Source organism: Heloderma suspectum, chromosome 4 (assembly GCF_057233095.1).
Source record: "Heloderma suspectum isolate Gila_16-S chromosome 4, 16-S_ref, whole genome shotgun sequence".
NCBI lineage: Eukaryota > Metazoa > Chordata > Lepidosauria > Squamata > Helodermatidae > Heloderma > Heloderma suspectum.
In genome coordinates, this window is record NC_139461.1 from 136,543,305 (window position 1) to 136,561,100 (window position 17,796).

The 17,796-nt window shown below is 41.6% G+C and overlaps 1 protein-coding gene across 1 annotated transcript in view; it reads left to right on the plus strand.

The window, feature by feature from the left end:
* GABBR2 (gamma-aminobutyric acid type B receptor subunit 2) overlaps window positions 1-17,796 on the plus strand; it is a 447,064-nt gene that overhangs the window by 199,561 nt on the left and 229,707 nt on the right. Inside the window, exon 8 of the mRNA XM_084850624.1 lies at window positions 8,673-8,733. Within this exon, the coding sequence (XP_084706750.1) occupies window positions 8,673-8,733 (61 nt within the window). The remainder of the gene's footprint in view (window positions 1-8,672; window positions 8,734-17,796) is intronic.

Here is a 17,796-nt window from a genome sequence, read left to right on the forward strand (position 1 = left end):
GAGTACACGTGCTCCCACTTCGTGTGGATTTGTAAGCAGACTGGGAACAGAGGTTGGTGCTTTGACTTTGGGCCCAGTCTCAGAATACACAGGGATGGGTCTGAGGGTGCACTTCACCCTTCCCCTGTGAAATTGTTTCACACTTTTGTGAACCACTGTCCTAGATAAATTCCTTTTCTGCTCATATGAAGTTAAGACACAGACTTTAATTGGGTGTCTCATCCATATAGATGTTCTCAGTCTTAAATATTTTATGTGCAGATAATGTCTTTGGCATCACAGGTGTCTCATGTTCACTTAATTAAATACTTTTTGATTAGTCATCATTAATAAGAGCACACAGAGTTCCTATCAGTGTTCTTTAGACATACCAGGCATTCTTCTGTGGTTCCTTTTGGTTCATTTGGAAAATAGAGATGAAATGTGATCTAATCTGAGCAGCAATTATTTGCATTAGATGTTGTACCATTATTAATTATCTTTATGAATATGAGTACAAAGTGTGGAAAAGTCTCTTTAAACACCTTACTACACTGGCTCTGTCTGGAGTTGAACATTGTCAGATTGTTGCTGCATAATAAGGATTATAAATATTCACTGAAGACTAGTGTTAGAGATGGAAAAATCACTCTTTTTCTCTTTATAGCTTTCTACACTGAGATATGTAGAACAGAAGAAATATCTCATTAGTTATACTTTGGAATCTTCTACATTGCAGAAATATTATGCACCAAGTTAAAGACTGCTGGTGTGGAGATAAATAAAAAGGAAATAAATAAAAGGAGGGGTAAATAAAATTACAATAGTATGAACCTTCCATCTTCTAAGAGCCAATCTATACATTTCATAGAATGAGGTGGTAAAATGAAGGGGCAGAATTCTGGACTGTATTGCCTCAGACTGAAGGTGGGGGATTGTATTTTTGAACACTTCCCTATATTAAAATTCCTTGAATGCAGTAAACTAGCATATGAGGGGGGAAGATTTGGCACAGCCATCTCTCTGATGTGCTAGTTTACAACATATAAGGACCTTGTGATGTGGAGGAGACTCAAGATTTTTTTTAATGTGAAGTCTGAGGCACTATAGTCCAGAATTCTTCCACCTCAGTCTACACATAAGGCAGAATTACATAAGCCCCATGCAGTTGTTCTCCACATGTAGCATCTTCGTGTTGAGAAGGAGGCAGCTGGACCACATGGCATGGACGTCTAAATTAGCCAACTGCTTACGTAGACAGTCAGGACCTTGAATGCACAGGGTTCTCGATCTTGTAGTCTTTCCCAATGCAGACTTCAGTGCCAACACATGGGGTGGGCCAATGCTATGCATGATTTCGGGGGTAGAGCCAACAGCACAGTCCCACTGCCCCCTTCTCCATGCCTAGAAGCTACATGTGGAGAACAACTGAATAGGGCTTTAGAATCCTAAGGTTACAGAATGGATTATACTATTCAGACTGCAGGTGAGGCTCACATTTTGAATACTCTTTAAAAAAATTCTTGCAAGTAGAACATTAGTACAGTAGTTGTTGTTCAGTCGTTCAGTCGTGTCCGACTCTTCGTGACCCCATGGACCCCATCCTGCGCTGTCCCCTGGAGTGTGCTCAAGTTCATATTCATTGCATTGGTGATGCTATCTAGCCATCTCATTCTCTGCCGTCCCCTTCTCCTTTTGCCTTCAGTCTTTCCCAGCATCAGGGTCTTTTCCAGAGAGTTTTCTCTTTGCATTAGGTGGCCAAAATAGTTGAGCTTCAGCTTCAGTATCTGTCCTTCCAATGAGCACTCAGGGTTGATTTCCTTTAGGATTGACTGATTTGACCTCCTTGCAGTCCAGGGGACTCGTAAGAGTCTTCTCCAGCACCACAGTTCAAAAGCATCCATTCTTCGGCGCTCAGCCTTCCTTATAGTCCAGCTCTCACAGCCATACATTACTACTGGGAAAACCATAGCTTTGATTAGACGGACCTTTGTCGGCAAGGTGATGTCTCTGCTTCTTACTATGCTGTCTAGGTTTGCCATAGCTTTCCTCCCAAGGAGCAAGCGTCTTGTAATTTCATGGCTACAGTCACCGTCTGCGGTGATCTTGGAGCCCAAGAAAATAAAATCTGTCACAGCTTCCATTTCTTCCCCTTCTGTACGCCAGGAAGTGATGGGGCCAGATGCCATGATCTTAGTTTTTTTAATGTTGAGTTTCAAACCAGCTTTTGCACTCTCCTCTTTCACCCTCAACAAGAGGCTCTTGAGATCCTCTTCGCTTTCTGCCATTAGGGTGGTATCATCTGCATATCGGAGGTTGTTGATAATTCTCCCGGCAATCTTAATTCCGACCTGTGATTCATCCAACCCAGCGTTTCTCATGATGTACTCTGCATATAAATTAAATAAGCAGGGTGACAATATGCAGCCTTGTCGGACTCCTTTCCCAATTTTGAACCAATCGGTTGTTCCATGTCTGATTCTTACTGTTGCTTCTTGACCCTCGTACAGGTTTCTCAGCAGACAGGTAAGGTGGTCTGGTACTCCCATCACTTTAAGAATTTGCCACAGTTTGTTGTGATCCACACAATCAAAGGCTTTAGCGTAGTCAATGAAGCAGAAATAGATGTTTTTCTGGAATTCTCTTGCTTTCTCCATGATCCAGCGAATGTTGGCGATTTGATCTCTAGTTCCTCTGCCTCTTCGAAACCCAGCTTGTACTTCCGGTAGTTCTCGGTTCGCATACTGCTGAATCTAGCTTGTAGGATTTTGAGCATAACCTTGCTGGCAGGTGAAATGAGCACAATTGTGCGGTAGTTTGAACACTCTTTGGCATTGCCCTTCTTTGGAATTGGAATGTAAACTGACCTTTTCCATTCTTGTGGCCACTGTTGAGTGTTCCAAATGTGTTGGCATATTGAGTGCAGCACTTTAACAGCATCATCTTTTAGGATTTTAAATAGCTCAGCTGGAATACTGTCATTTCCGCTAGCTTTGTTGTTAGTAATGCTTCCTAAGGCCCACTTGACTTCACTCTCGAGGATGTCTGGCTCAAGTTCAGTGACCGCACTATCATGGCTATCAGGGACATTCAGATCTTTCCTGTATAGTTCTTCTGTGTATTCTTTCCACCTCTTCTTAATCTCATCTGCTTCTGTTAGGTCCCTGCCTTCTTTGTCCTTTATCATGCCCGTCTTTGCACAAAACGTTCCCTTGAGATCTCCAATTTTCTTGAAGAGATCTCTAGTCTTTCCCATTATGTTGTTTTCCTCGATTTCTTTGCATTGTTCATTTAAGAAGGCCTTCTTGTCTCTCCTTGCTATTCTCTGGAACTCTGCATTCAGTTGGGTATATCTTCCCCTTTCTCCCTTGCTTTTCGCTTCCCTTCTTTCCTCAGCTACTTGTAAAGCCTCATCAGACAGCCACTTGGCTTTCTTGCATTTCTTTTTCTTTGGGATGGATTGAGTTGCTGCCTCCTGAACAATGTTACGGACCTCCGTCCATAGTTCCTCAGGCACTCTATCTATCAGGTCTAATCCCTGAAATCTATTCCTCACCTCCACTGTATATTCATCCGGGATATGATTTAGGTCATACCTGAATGGTTTAGTGGTTTTCCCTATGTTCTTCAATTTAAGCCAAAATTTTGCAAGAAGCAGCTCATGATCTGAGCCACAGTCAGCTCCAGGTCTTGTTTTTACTGACTGTATAGAGCTTCTCCATCTTTGGCTGCAACGGACATAATCAATCTGATTTCGATATTGACCATCTGGTGATGTCCATGTGTAGAGTCATCTTTTGTGCTGTTGGAAAAGAGTGTTTGCTATGATCAGCGTGTTCTCTTGGCAAAACTCTATTAGCTTTTGTCCTGCTTCATTTTGTACACCAAGGCCATGCCTGCCTGTTATCCCGGTGATTTCTTGACTTCCTACTTTAGCATTCCAATCCCCTATGATGAAGAGGACATCTTTTTTTGGTGTTAGTTCTAGGTGTTGTAGGTCTTCATAGAACGGATCAACCTCAGCTTCTTCGGCCTCAGTGGTTGGGGCATAGACTTGAATTACTGTGATGTTGAATGGTTTGCCTTGGATTTGTACTGAGATCATTCTATCGTTTTTGAGATTGTACCCCAGTACTGCTTTTCCCACCCTTTTGTTGACTACGAGTGCTACTCCATTTCTTCTAAGGGATTCTTGCCCACAGTAGTAGATATGATGGTCACCTGAATTAAATTCGCCCATGCCTGTCCATTTTAGTTCGCTGATTCCCAAGATGTCGATGTTCAGTCTTGCCATCTCATGTTTGACCACCTCCAGCTTACCTTGATTCATTGATCTTACATTCCAGGTTCCTAAACAATATTGTTCTTTACAGCATCGGATTTTCTTTTCATCGGATTTTTCTTTTTAGTACAGTAGGTAGAACGCTAAACTAGAACCTTTCTCTGTAATGCGGTAGTTTTCAGCTTGTGGGGAGATTTTTTTTTTAAATGTGCATGACATTAAAACAAAAACCCTGGTATGCCCCAGCTATACACTAAAGTTCTGGTGCCCACTACTCCCTTGGGGTTCTACCCCCTTATTTTGTTCCATGTGTAGACATGGCCATAAAGTTATGACTCCCTCTTGCAACTGTCCCATAGAGCTGCTCAGAGAGCTTCAGCTATTGAGCAGTATAGAAATGTAATAAATACATAAATAAACGGGCATTATTTCCTAAGAGTTTATGTCAAGAGAAGCTCATAGCAACCATGGACTTGTGCCAGATAATTTCTGACCCCAAAGATTCAGCTGGATATACCTTGGGCCTGTGTTTCTCTCCTGGATAGGATGAGCAGCGATCTGGGAGTAGGGAAAATTAATATAGTGCCATAGTCATGGACAGATCACTGCCTGGTTGGATTTAGGCTCAGTGACACCGGCACCCCCGAACCTTTGCAGGGTTGAGTAACTTGTTAGGATGGTCTGCAACAGGAGGTGATAGGAATAGACTAGACGTGGGCTAGCATATTTAAACTAAATCCAGACAAGACGGGGTGCTCTTGATCAGTAGAACCGATCCAGGAATTGGGGTTAAACCTGTGTTGAATGGGATAGCACTCCCTTTTAAAACATAGCCTTGTAGTTTAGGTGTTCTTCTGGACTCGACCTTGACCTTGGATGCTCAGGTCTCTGTGGAGTGCCTTTGCCCAGCTGAAGCTGGTGTGTCAACTACACCCATTCCTGGATAATGCAGATCTGGCCAGGGTGACACATGCCTTATTTCTGTCTGTCTGTCTGTCTGTCTGTAAGTATGCATGCATGCATGCATGTATGTATGTATTATATTTCTATACTGCCCAATAGCCCAGGCTCTCTGGGTAATTCACAACAAGTAAAACCATAAAATACTACATGACAGAACACAATATAAAACTTTAAAAGTTTAAAAGTACCACGTAAAGCCCAGCAGCAGTTACAACTCAGGGAAAGCCTGGGTGAGAGGGTACATTTTAATGAGGTGCTTAAAAGATGTCACATTTTCTGCCTCCCAAACTGCACGAGGGAGGGTTTTCCTAGGTTCTGGAAGTCACTTTCTCAGTAACAGCCTTCAGGAAGTTGGTAAAGGCCTTCCTTGCTAACTTGCTATTTTAATCAGTCTCTACTTTTAAGTATATTAAATATTTCGGATTGCTGTGTGTTGTGTCTTTCTGCTGCTATTTCTGTGTTTTATGTTACGGAATGATGTTTTTAATTGTTTAATTATTTACTTATTGTGAGCTATTTTATTATTTATTTATTTCATTTCTATACCGCCCAGTAGCCAAAGCTCTCTGGGTGGTTCACAAAAATTAAAACCACAAAGCATAGCATAAACAATATAAATATGAAAGCTTAAAACCACAATATAACAGTACAACCAGAATAAAACCTAGCAGCAATGCAGTGATTTAAAATACAGATTTAAAACACCAAAGTTAAAAGTCTAGGAAGATGAAATGCTAAAATACTGGGAGAATAAAAAGGTCTTCACCTAGCGCCAGAAGGAGCACAATGTAGTTGCCAGGCAAACCTCTCTAGGGAGCTCATTCCACAGCCAGCGTGCCACAGCAGAAAAGGCCCTCTTCCTGGTAGCCTCCCACCTCACATCCTTTGGCAGGGGCTCCCAGAGAAGTACCGCTGAAGATGATCTTAGGGTCTAAGAAGGCACATCTGGGAGGAGGCGATCCTTCAGATAACCTGGCCCCAAGCCGTTAAGGGCTTTAAATGTTAATACCAGCACTTTGAATCGGACCTAGAAATGGACGGCAGCCAGTGCAGCTGGAAAAGGTACTCACATAGTGTGATCTCATTGGACAGTCCCTGTTAACAATCTTGCTGCCCTATTTAGGACTAGCTGAAGTTTCCAGACCATTTTCAAAGGCAGCCCTATATATATAACGCACTTCAGTAATCCAGATGAGAAGTTATTAGAGCAGATAACTGTAGCTAGGCTATCTCTGTCCAGATAAGGGTGTAGTTGGTATACCTAGAATCCTTCAGAGATAAGGTAGGCTATAAATGTTTTTAAATAAATAAATAAAGCAACTGTTTCAGCCTCCTGTCTATAGGATATAAATCTAAGGGGCTCCAGCTCTTGTCTTGATTGCACCTGAAATATAAATGGGATATGATTTTAAAATGAATGAATAAACTGTATTTACAGGGCTTCTGCTCTGATGGACAGCTAAAGTGCAGAAGGCAACATTTAATTCAATATTACTCCACAAAAATGTGTTGATTATAATGAGAAAAGGGAATTACATCAAGTGCGCAATCCTCTGTTCTCTAGACAGCATCTGGGGGACATCAGATATTATGGTTTCTGGGATCTGAGGTTGGAACCAGGGCTCCGACCTTGGAGCCCAGAAACCACACTCCTTGCCCCCTCCCCTGCCCCCTTGTAGCCAGCGTGCTTCTCTCCATGTCAACCATGTATCCCTGCTCAGAAACAGAGTGTGGAGACGGCAAAAAGGGGGCAGTTCCAGGGACAGGGAGGGGAGGAGACCATGGAAGCTGCTTTATGCAGCTTCGTATGTGCATCCTGGCCTCCTTCCCTCCCCCTCCTTGAAGCCGCACCTAGATGGGCAAAATCACCTGTCTAGGGAAAACACAGAGCGGCTGGAGCACGGATGCTTCAAGGCTGCCGACTAACAAGATAGCACTGTGCGCAAAAGTTACTCAAGGAAAGGTAAAAGGACCTTTCCGGCATGTCATCTTTCCAAAGTAGTTGTTACTGCTTTTACATTTGCTAAGGTCCTTGTGTAAGAAACCTGCCAAAGAGCTGGTATACCATAGTAGTTGTGCAATGAATCAGAAAATCCCTGGTTTGAATCTCACCTCTGCCATGAACTCACTTGGTGACTTTAGACAAGCTGCTCTTTCAGTCGCTGTCCCTTCTCCATCTATAACGTGGCAGATAATAATAGTGACTTACCAATTATTGTAAGGATTGCAACTAGATAAGGGATGCTTGGAAGTGCTATACAAATGTTAAATATCATTACTGGAATATTATCAATCATTTAATTTGAGACAATCCACTCTCCACCAGCTCCTAATGCGTTTGCTGTGATTTTTGCTATGATCTTTGATTTTTAGGGGGGAAATTATCATAGGAATAGAATACTAAATATTTTCTAAAGTTGGCCCAAGACATTTTGTTGTGAAGGATAAGACTGGTAGCTGAATTTTACTTCAGCGTTGTTGAGGGGACAGCATCCTTCACTACACTTGAGGGTAGCAGGCTAGCTTAGGGGGTGCAGGGCAGGCTGTGTGGCATATGCAGGTGTGTTATCCAACACCTCACTTCTGCTTCCTGCCCCTCAACATCTGATGCCTGAGGTTGCTGAGTCATTCTGCCTAATGATAGGGCCAGTCTTGCCCTCGGAGTAGATTTTCAGGGGGCACAGGGTGGTGCAGAGGAAAGGGAAGGCCAGAAAGGCCCAGTCCATGAACATGAGCTACGTTCTGTTCACAGAAGTAAAGTTAGGATCCAGGCCTGTGTGTGTGTGTGTAAAACTCTGCTGGCTATGTGTGCAATTCACTTACTTCCGCCCCTTCTAATGCAGGCACTTAGCCTGCTAGAGGGCAACCCCCACGGCTTTCCTCACATTCATTTGCACACAATTAAATGTCCTGTCCTTATGGCTTATATTTAAAGGGCCTACCTCTTTTGAGGGCTTTTAATTTAATAGTGTGCAGTTCACACCTTTCTCTGCTGTGGTTCCTTGTCCACAAAGAAATTAGTAAAAGAATTCAGTCCCCATGTGTATATGTATACTTTAAGTTAATCGCTTCTCAGCCTTGCAAGAATATAATTTATTCATACACTAACTTCTGCAGTTTTGGGAAAGATCTATCTCTTTACAGTGATAGACTTGGTTTTGGATAGCTATTAAGCATAAAATGACTAGTTGTCTTTGTCAGCAGTTGAACATGGATTATCCATCACATATTTGCTCTAGCGCTGCCTTACACAGAACAACTATGAGGTTATGTTATAAAATAAGTTGTGTAACTGTAACTCACTTAGTTTATTGAAGTCTCTGATTTCCAGGTATTTCCAAGTATATTTTTAATCCATTAGAAAAGTCCATAGTAGATAGTTAATCTCATTTACAGTAAACTGCAGCTTCATAAACCTTATTATAAGGTATCTATTTACTTTGTTTAGGGCCAAGTTATGTTCAGAAATGGAGAGAGGATGGGGACCATCAAATTTACACAGTTCCAAGGTAGGTGATGAATATTCATTTATTCCCTTACATCGATATTATTATTATTGTTGTTGTTGTTGTTGTAGTTGTTGATGTTGTAAATGGCAGCCCAAGTATGTGGACTAGAGATGCATTCGCCCTAATAGCTGCTTCACATTTTACAGTAGCTTGAAAGGAAATTAACTGAATATGTGGTGATAAAATATGGCAGAATGCCCAGAAATAATGGGCTTTCGTTTTGTTGGTGGGGGAAAATGCATTTGCTTGAAACTCTTCGTTTTAGCTCTTTGTTTAAAAATATAGATGGAATCATACATGTGATCTAACATATAGAATTGGAGAAGTATATTGAAGAACTGTTATAAAGAATAAAATACCATGTGCTAATCTCTTATCTTCCTGAAAAGGGAGACAGATTTAGAACTTACAAATTTAGAACAGTTTTTCTAATAAGTTTTTTTTTAACTTTCTTTAAAAAAAAAAAAAAAAGATAAGAAAATATATTATGAAACTTAATCAAACCTGTGTATTGATGAGGAATTGTAGCACTACAATGGCTTGGGATAATTCCAGGAATGGAGTGCACTCAGAAAAAAACAAATATACAGTTTAATCCTTTCTTCGCAGAGAGGGTTATCATACTCCATACTCGATCAGACAACTTTTTAATGTCTTTCTTGCTGAGCAGTGTTGCTTGAAAGAAGCAATTTAAAGAATTTGGATTTCTGACTTACCCTTTTTGTTATATTCTCACTGCATGTTTGAAAGGTAGTATACACGATTTAATATTGAAGGGTTTTTTTAAACCCATTATCAAATAATTGGAGCTGTCAATTGATTAAATAATCTTTAGTTGACTTACAGCACACACCTATGCATGTTTACTCAGAAGTAAGTACCATTGAGGTCAATGGGACTTATTTCCAGGTAAATGGGTTTAAGATTGCAGCCGTACACATCTATCTTTCAGTTGATACATTAATCAGTTCAGTTCATTATGTTTGGATTTTGCCAAAACCTCAGTATAGGTTGAGATATGGAAGAAAGTGTAAGACCACTTACAACTATTAAACAAAAGTGTATTTATTTATTTTAAAAATGGGTATGTCACTTTCCCAGCATGTTTTGAACACAACAGAACAGGATAAATATTAAAACCACATTAATATATATAAAACCATACACACAGCCACTCAAAGGCATCCCTCTAAGGTAGGGGTGTGCCACAGGGGTGAGGGTCTGGGGACCAGTTCCTCCCCCGCAAATCCATTGGGGGCCACAACCGTCCCACCACTGCCGCACCACTGAATTTGCCACCAAAATTCAGTGGCACAGCAGGGCAAAAAAGCAGCCATTTCTCTTTAAAACAAAGCATGTGGTTTTAATGTTTTATATATTTCATATTGTTTTATTGTGTGCTCCTTGGTTTTAATTTTTGTGAACTGCCCAGAGAGCTTCGGCTATTGGGCGGTATAGAAACCAACTAACTAACTAAATAATAGAAATGTGGGAAGCAAAATGCTCTTCTGGAACGTGATTTTGCTTTAAAACAAAGTGTGTGCCCCCCCCCCACACACCTTGTCTGAAATAGAAATCACTGCTTTTTTGCCAGCACCAACACAGAATTCTGGTGGCAAATTTGGTGGTATGGCACCAAACGTGAAGGTATGGGCCACAAAAGAGGCTGGGGGTCTGTGTGTTGCCTACCCCTTCTGTAGGGGGAAATCCCGAAGGCCAGACAAAAAAATGGATCACTTCCCAAAAAGCAAGCAAAGAGTTCACAGTTCCTGAATTCTAAAAGGAGATTGTTCCACATCCTCAGGTCAGAACTGTAAAGGATCTGCTTCTAGCTGCAAATAGTCCTATTGCACAGATATATGGTAACTAAAGCAAGATCTGGTTTGACAAAGGGAAATGATGGCTGAGGGTGGCTGATATAGGGAAATACATTCTCTTAGGTATGGGGGCCCCAGGCTATGTAGGGGTTTATAGGTGAAACTCAGCACCTTGAATTATGTCCAGAATGCCACCACCCAGCTGCCAGTGGAGGAACAAAGAATGCAGATGATTGGGTCTCTTGGTATTTAACTGGAGAAGCTTCCAAATCATCTTCAAAAGCAGCCACATCTAAAGTGCATTATAATAGTCAAGCCTGGTAGTTACAGACTCGTGGATCTGTTTATGCAAGGCTTATGCAAGGGCTGCTTATGCAAGGGCGATTTAATGCTTCTAGAAGAAGCCCTGGAACACGTGACCTGCCTCCTTCCAGAAACAAACTCATTTAGCGCCTTGGAAGTGCTAAATTGACAATTAATTAATTAATTAAATTTATATACTGCCCAACAGCCGAGGCTCTCTGGGTAGTTTACAGCTTCACACTGTGCAACCGGTTGGGGCTGCTTGTGCAAGGGAATTGGCGGGGCCTAAGAGAATTAGCTGGTTAGTAAGCACCCCACTGTGTGAGTCTTTGGCCCAGTCCCAGGAGCTATAGCCAGTGACACTGATTCTGAGTCAGACAGGGAAGCTGTAGAGTCAGGCCCAGCCATGGAAGGCCAGACGCCTGAGAATTCAGTTCTACTAGGCCTTCCACTAGTAGGCCTTCCACTAGCCAGGGGAGGGTGAGACGCAGGATGCTGATAGGGCCTGTCTTCCACCTGACCTTGACAGAGGCTCCTGCTTCTCGACCAAGGATGTGTTTCATGGGAACAGGGCAGCAGGAGGAGGTCTCTGCAGGAGAGCGAGTTTCAGGGATGTCTCCTTTGGTGCATTGTCGACTAAAGAAGGTGGTGCAGAGGCACCCGATGAGGTGCAGCAACCACCCCAGAGCCAGGTTTCCCTGCCAGGATTGAATGTCTGATAGTGATCTTTAGCAGCCACTCCCCTGTATTTAAACCAATACGACCAGCAGTAGACTTTACTGGAAGCAACACTTTAGTAACCTGGAAAGTGTATCGGTTTCACTGGAACTGTGAACTTATTTTGGATTTATTCTGTGTGGTAAACCCAGAGCTGATTGGGTCCTTTGTTGTGATGCTCATGAACTGATTTTTATCAGAGAACTATGTTGCAATCTCTTAACTATGGATCTTTATTGGGACTGTAAAGGCTTGTAGCTAATTACTGTAATTACTGCAATAAAAGGTTTGACTTGTTTCCAGAAAGTTTTGCCTTGGCTCCAGAAAGTCAGGTTACAACGCATTGGATTCTTCCCCTTGTGCCCTGGAGAGGTTAACTATCCCAAAACCCAGTGGGGTGATTGTCATCCCATTGATGTGGATACACAGTCTTGGTGTAATCCTTGAGCTTACCTTGCTTTTTAATAAACAGATTGCTGTGGTTTCTAGCAGTTGTGCTCAAGCCCCCAGCTCCTGGGAAACCATAGTTGAGGGCTCCTATGTAGCTGGGGAAGAAGATACTATCAGTAACCTATGCCGACCTTCTGATCCACACATCCATAACGTCCACAACAAAATTACCACCAACATTTTCTGCAAAGTTCCCCAGAACGTTTTGGAATCCATTTGGTTCATAAGTCTCCAGGAGCCTTAGGTTATTCTAACTGTTCCACCACCCCTATGGAGATGGGTAGGAAGATCAGTCCATGCCTTGATCAGATAGTGATCCAGCCATGACAACATTCTAATATCAAGATCACCAACTACTGAATGAGCAGAATCTTGCCTAGTGCAAAAAAGTAGGTCCAGAGTACACCTGTAAGCAGAATATTATAAGGGTACTTATGCCTCCCCTGCTCTGCGCCACAAGTCTGTTGTTGGAGGCCACACCATATCCTGTGGTGTTTCCCACCAGCGGCATCTTATCGCTAGACAAAGAATAGGATCAACTGGAAGTAGACCAGATAACAAAAGAAATGGCTATTGCAGTGAAATTACATGCAACTGCAGTGTTATATGCCGTTTAGCCTTTGTGAAATAGCTTGTGTTTTTGAAATGTTTTGAGCTTGATTAGCTTCTCTACTAGTATTAGCTTCTCTATCCACCATATTAAAAATCTGCATGAGAAGTTCATTCCTTCCTCCTCTTACACCACTAACAGTTTCTTTCTCAAAAATTTTTTTCCAAGCCAGTTTTCCTTCTGGGCCTACAGCCAACTTGATAGGATGTATGAAAATATTGTGAATGGGCTTTGATTAGTGCTAGTTAAAACCCAAAAGATTTGGAAGAGTCTTATGTGGATTCTGCCTGGAGGAAATTGAGCACTATTTCTGTGCATGAAAAATAATTAGGTAGCAAAGACTGAGGACTGCTTCACACATGCATGAATCTAACTTGTGTTCTCTGCATTTGACTATCAATTTAATATGTGAATCAACTCCATTTAAAAGCATTGGGATTAACATGACATGAAAGTTTGGTTTGTGCTGTTAAATCTATAATAGCCTGCTCACACATGCAGGGCATCACTTGATGCAGCAATTGTGAAGGTGTGAAACGTGCATGAACCAGACTTTAATTGCTCTATCTTCTTCACTCTCTTGAGGTGCTCCTAGGAGTATTTTGCAGGTCAGTAAAAGGGCCCACGTTGTTAATTAGAAACAATTTTGAAAAACTTGGTTTGATTCAAATTATTCAGTGTGCTATGTACAGACATGATACATCTTGCTCTTATTAGATATTTTATCTTTTTTATCTCTCATTTCTTCTCCACAGTAAATGCCTCCAAGGATTTCTTGTGCAGTCACCAGCCCACAAAAGTGTGTTACTTTTTTCTTTAACAAGCCAGAAAGCAGGAAATAATTTTCAGTTTACACAGTTCATTTTCACTGTGTTCTTCCACCATTACATGTTGGCTACAATCCAGTGCAGTTAGGAGTAGCTTAGCCTCTTGAAATAAATTGAATTAAGTGTCCATACTTCTGGGTTGGATTGTAGCTAATGTACCAAAGCTCACTTTAGTTCATGCCTTTCAAAATGCTGGCATAAGTACAACATATTGCTTTTAGTACATTATAATAAACCTGTAGGACTTAAGCCAATAGTTAGGTACAGTACACTGATTTCAGTGGGACTTCAGCATGCGTACCTTCCTCTGGATTGTATCCTGCATTTTAGGTCAGCGACTTTCAAACTATCTATCTTGCGGGATCTCTTTCCATGTTGTGTTGTCTGCTGAGGCCCCCTGCATGACTGTCATAGAACCTCCTGTGTTGCAAAGGATTCTGGGGCTTTTTTCTTAGATACAGACACAGTTCACATTAGGGCATTGTTGGGGGCTGGTGAGTTTCTCTTTTGTCCTGTGTGAAATGATACTGTGCCCCAAAACACACTCTACACTTGTGGAGGAAGGTCTGTAGTGATTGACTGCAGAGCAAACGGTGTTTAAGGAAGTGTTGCCCTTGCACTGTAGAATCTCTTGTAAGCTTCCAAGGAACAAAGCAGCATAAAAAGGACAATAAATGACTCAAAAGACTAATGTCAATAAAAAAGAGTCAAGGCGCATATACTACAAGGAATGCAATACTTATCAATTCATTACATAACTAAAAAATCAACATCAAAGATAAAGTGCCATCACAGATGCACTATTGGCACATTAACATTTATGAGTCCAGTCAAGTTGTTTTGTTGAAATAGGTTCAAATGAACAAACAATGTGATATAAATTCGAAGATAAATGATTTGACAGCTTGCTGTCAGGAGGTCGCTCCCTGTTGCCTTCTGAAATGCTCAGGTAGCCAGAATCAACACACAGACAATAGGGCTCTTTTCCAAGGCTTTATTCCCATTCAACCTAATGACGCTTACAGATGCTAATTGCTTGATCCTATGAGTGAGACTTAAGAGGGCTGCCTACTCGGGGGTTCTAACCTTAGGAATCAGTTGATCTCTGTTTGAAGAGGAAAGTGGGAAACCGCTGTACTTATGAGCTAGGAGGAGAGAGTCCACCCCTTTCCCGTGGGGCATCGAGGCACTGCTGTGGAGCATCAGGGCACCCGCCATCTCGTGCTTGAGGGTGCGCCGGCGCCTAGTGTCCAGAAACTGCTGTTGCTCCGCCCTCTCCCTGCCAGGGTCACTATCACTCTCAGGAATGTGAGCAGGGAGGGGCTCTCCCCCGGCTGCTCCTCTGAAACGCGCGCGGGTTCCTGTCCCATGGTTTCTAACTCTTCCTCAGAATCAGAACTGCTTTGGGGTTCTCTGGGCTCCGATCCAACCCTGACACTTACAGAATTGGTCAATAAATTTTCAGATAATTTGTTATTAGCAAATTGAGAGCTCATTTGTGACGTTTTGTCTGCAGGCTCATTTGGGGAAATAATTGCTCACAATGTAGGGCTGATAAGCATAGTTAGTTATGGAAGTCACAGGGGCAGCTTCTGTGAGTGACGATTTGTGCCTCCTCAGAATGCTTCACTCAGGGAAGCTGCCACTGGGATTTCCACAAGTGCACTTACCTGACGATACAAGCGAGTAGATTGATTGCCCAAATGAGTTAGCAGCTATATCATACGGACTCTTTCCTACTAGTCAGATATACTGGATGGTATCAAGACGTTATGGCTCTTATGCTTCCCACATAAACTTTGCAAACCATGTAGGAGATAGATTGTATTATTTAAAATACAGATTTGAAATAGAATTTTGACTGAGAACACGCTGCCTTGAAACACAATTCTCCAATTTCTGGTAAACAGAGTAGTACTCCTACTACCATTAACAATGCAACTGTATGCGTGTCTACTCAGAAGTAAGCCCCATTGCATTTAGTGGGCATATTCTCAGGTAAGTGTGTATAGGATTACAGCCTAAGATGCTTAATTTTATTTTCTGTTGTGTAGTATATGTGTGTGGGTTGTGGTGTTGTTTTTTTTAAAGTAAGTATATAGTATTGAGCATTTTAGGAGCAATCCAAAAGCCGTGCCTCATTGTAAAAATATAGACTCCCTATGCAGAGCTTGGGGGGGGGGGAGCTTCTCCTCTCATTTTGGTCGTTCAAAAGGTCAGCATAAAAAATGTTCTAATACAAAGCCGTTCTTGTCTGACTTTGCTAATGTGACATTTGAAGCAAGGTTGTGACAGTATGATGTGACAGCTAACATTGTCTAGCATTAACAAATAGCATGAAGTCTGGCTGTGAGAAGGAAGCCATTCACAGACCATTCGGTCCTATACTTTCTAATCCAAACATTGCAAAGAAAAAGCTCAATCTAATATACATACATTTCAAATATTATCACCCCAAGCCACAACCCAATAGATTTTGGATTCTGCATTTGGTGGGGATAAACCACTTTGAATCCAGGTACTTTGCTTTAGCAGTTTCAGCTTGGGATAAAAAGCCACATGATCTTCCTTTGGTTGCATGTGTACTTGTCCTGCTGCTTTAACATGTGTATGTCTAGCTGCAGTATTGTAGGTTAATTGCACAACAGTAATTGCAGTAAAATATAAATCAGGAACTGGTGGCTGCAGGGCCATATCTGTCCTCCCAATAGTATTTGAGAGATCTAATGAGCCTTCAAGTTGTCTACTCCATGGCAAGAGGGTATATGTATAGGATGTAGTCTATGGGACTGGATAGCAGACCCTTCTGGGATGTGTACTGGACCCTGGTCCACAATCTACTCCTCAAAATTGACCAGGGCTGTAAAGGAAGTTGTTAACATGTCTTAGCATGTCTTTTTCTTCTTTAGTGTGTTTTATTATTGGGTTAAAACTGCAGCAACAATAGAAATGAGATGTTTTGTTTTTTTGTTCATTCATTACATTTATATCCCACCTTTTTTCCTCTTTAAGGAATCCAAGATGGTGTACATAATCCTCCTCCGCCTCTTCATTTTATCCTCACAACAACCCTGTGAGGTAGGTTGGGCTGAGAGTCTGTGACTGGCCCAAAGTCACCCAGTGAGCTTCCATGGCCAAATGCGGACTAGAACCCAGAGCTCCCAACTCCAAGTCCAGCAGTCTAGCCACTATGCCACACTGGCTTTACTTATTTGGAATAGTTATATGCCTCCATTCAACAAGAAGTTCTCAAAGCAATTTACACAGTAAAATGGAGTGACCAGAGAGCTTCAACTAGTGGACAGTATAAAAATGTAATAAATAAATAAATACCCTAAAGCATGTTAATTCTAAAATGTTAATTACAATTTCATCTGCACTCTTCCTTGAAAATAGATACTTTTCGTCTGGCTCTTGGTAGAGAAGGCTTTTGGCACTGCTGGGAGGTGGGTGGGTGGAGAATGATGTAAAAATTCCTCTTCTCATCCCTGTTGTTACAGTTTTTTCAATGTCAGGCCTACAGGGGAATAGCCCCCCCCCCCGCCCCGTCCCGGAAGTGTGTTACTGAGTATCACGCCAGGGCAACACAAGGTTAGCATCCAAAGGGGTAAAGGATTTACCTTCATTTAAGCAGATGTGATCAATATTAGTATTAAATTTTACCTACACTTTTCTTTACACACTGATGAAACATATTCAATGAAGACTTCATCTCTTATTTTCTAGCCTATGAGCTCACCACCCACATAATTTTGGATGCTGCAGATTTTTTTTAATTTGCTTTGGCTGCTGTTGTTTTTTTCATTATCTGCTCTTGCTTTTATTTATTCATGTTTTAAATTGTGGTTGTTGTTTTTAAAGATTTGCTTTATATTTTATTTGTATATTATTATTATTGTTAGTCTTCTTGAGTGCTTAGTGCAAAAAGGTGTGGTCTAAAAATGAATGAATAAAAGAATCTTATTGTCATGTCTTTATGGCATCATGTGCCAAAAAGAGAGAGTTCACTCCAGCTTCACATTTTTATGAACCGTGGTAACTAGGTGGCAAAGGTTTTTTTTCTAGCTGCATGAGTGTATACATTTAAAGTGTTGTTATTTCCAAAGAATACAGCAAAGTTTTCAGGCTGCATAAACAGTTAAGGGGAAAGAAATTGTAGCTGGGATCCCCACGAGCCTGAAATTTCCTCAACTCTCTGTCTTAACAGAGGGAGCTCTGTGTTGCGGTTTATTCAGTGGAATCCTCCAGCTGGAACAGAGCCATGCTTTAAATAGGCTGTCAGTCTGAATTTACGCATGGAACTGGCTTTAGGCTGTTTGCACTAGGTAAAACTCTGGCC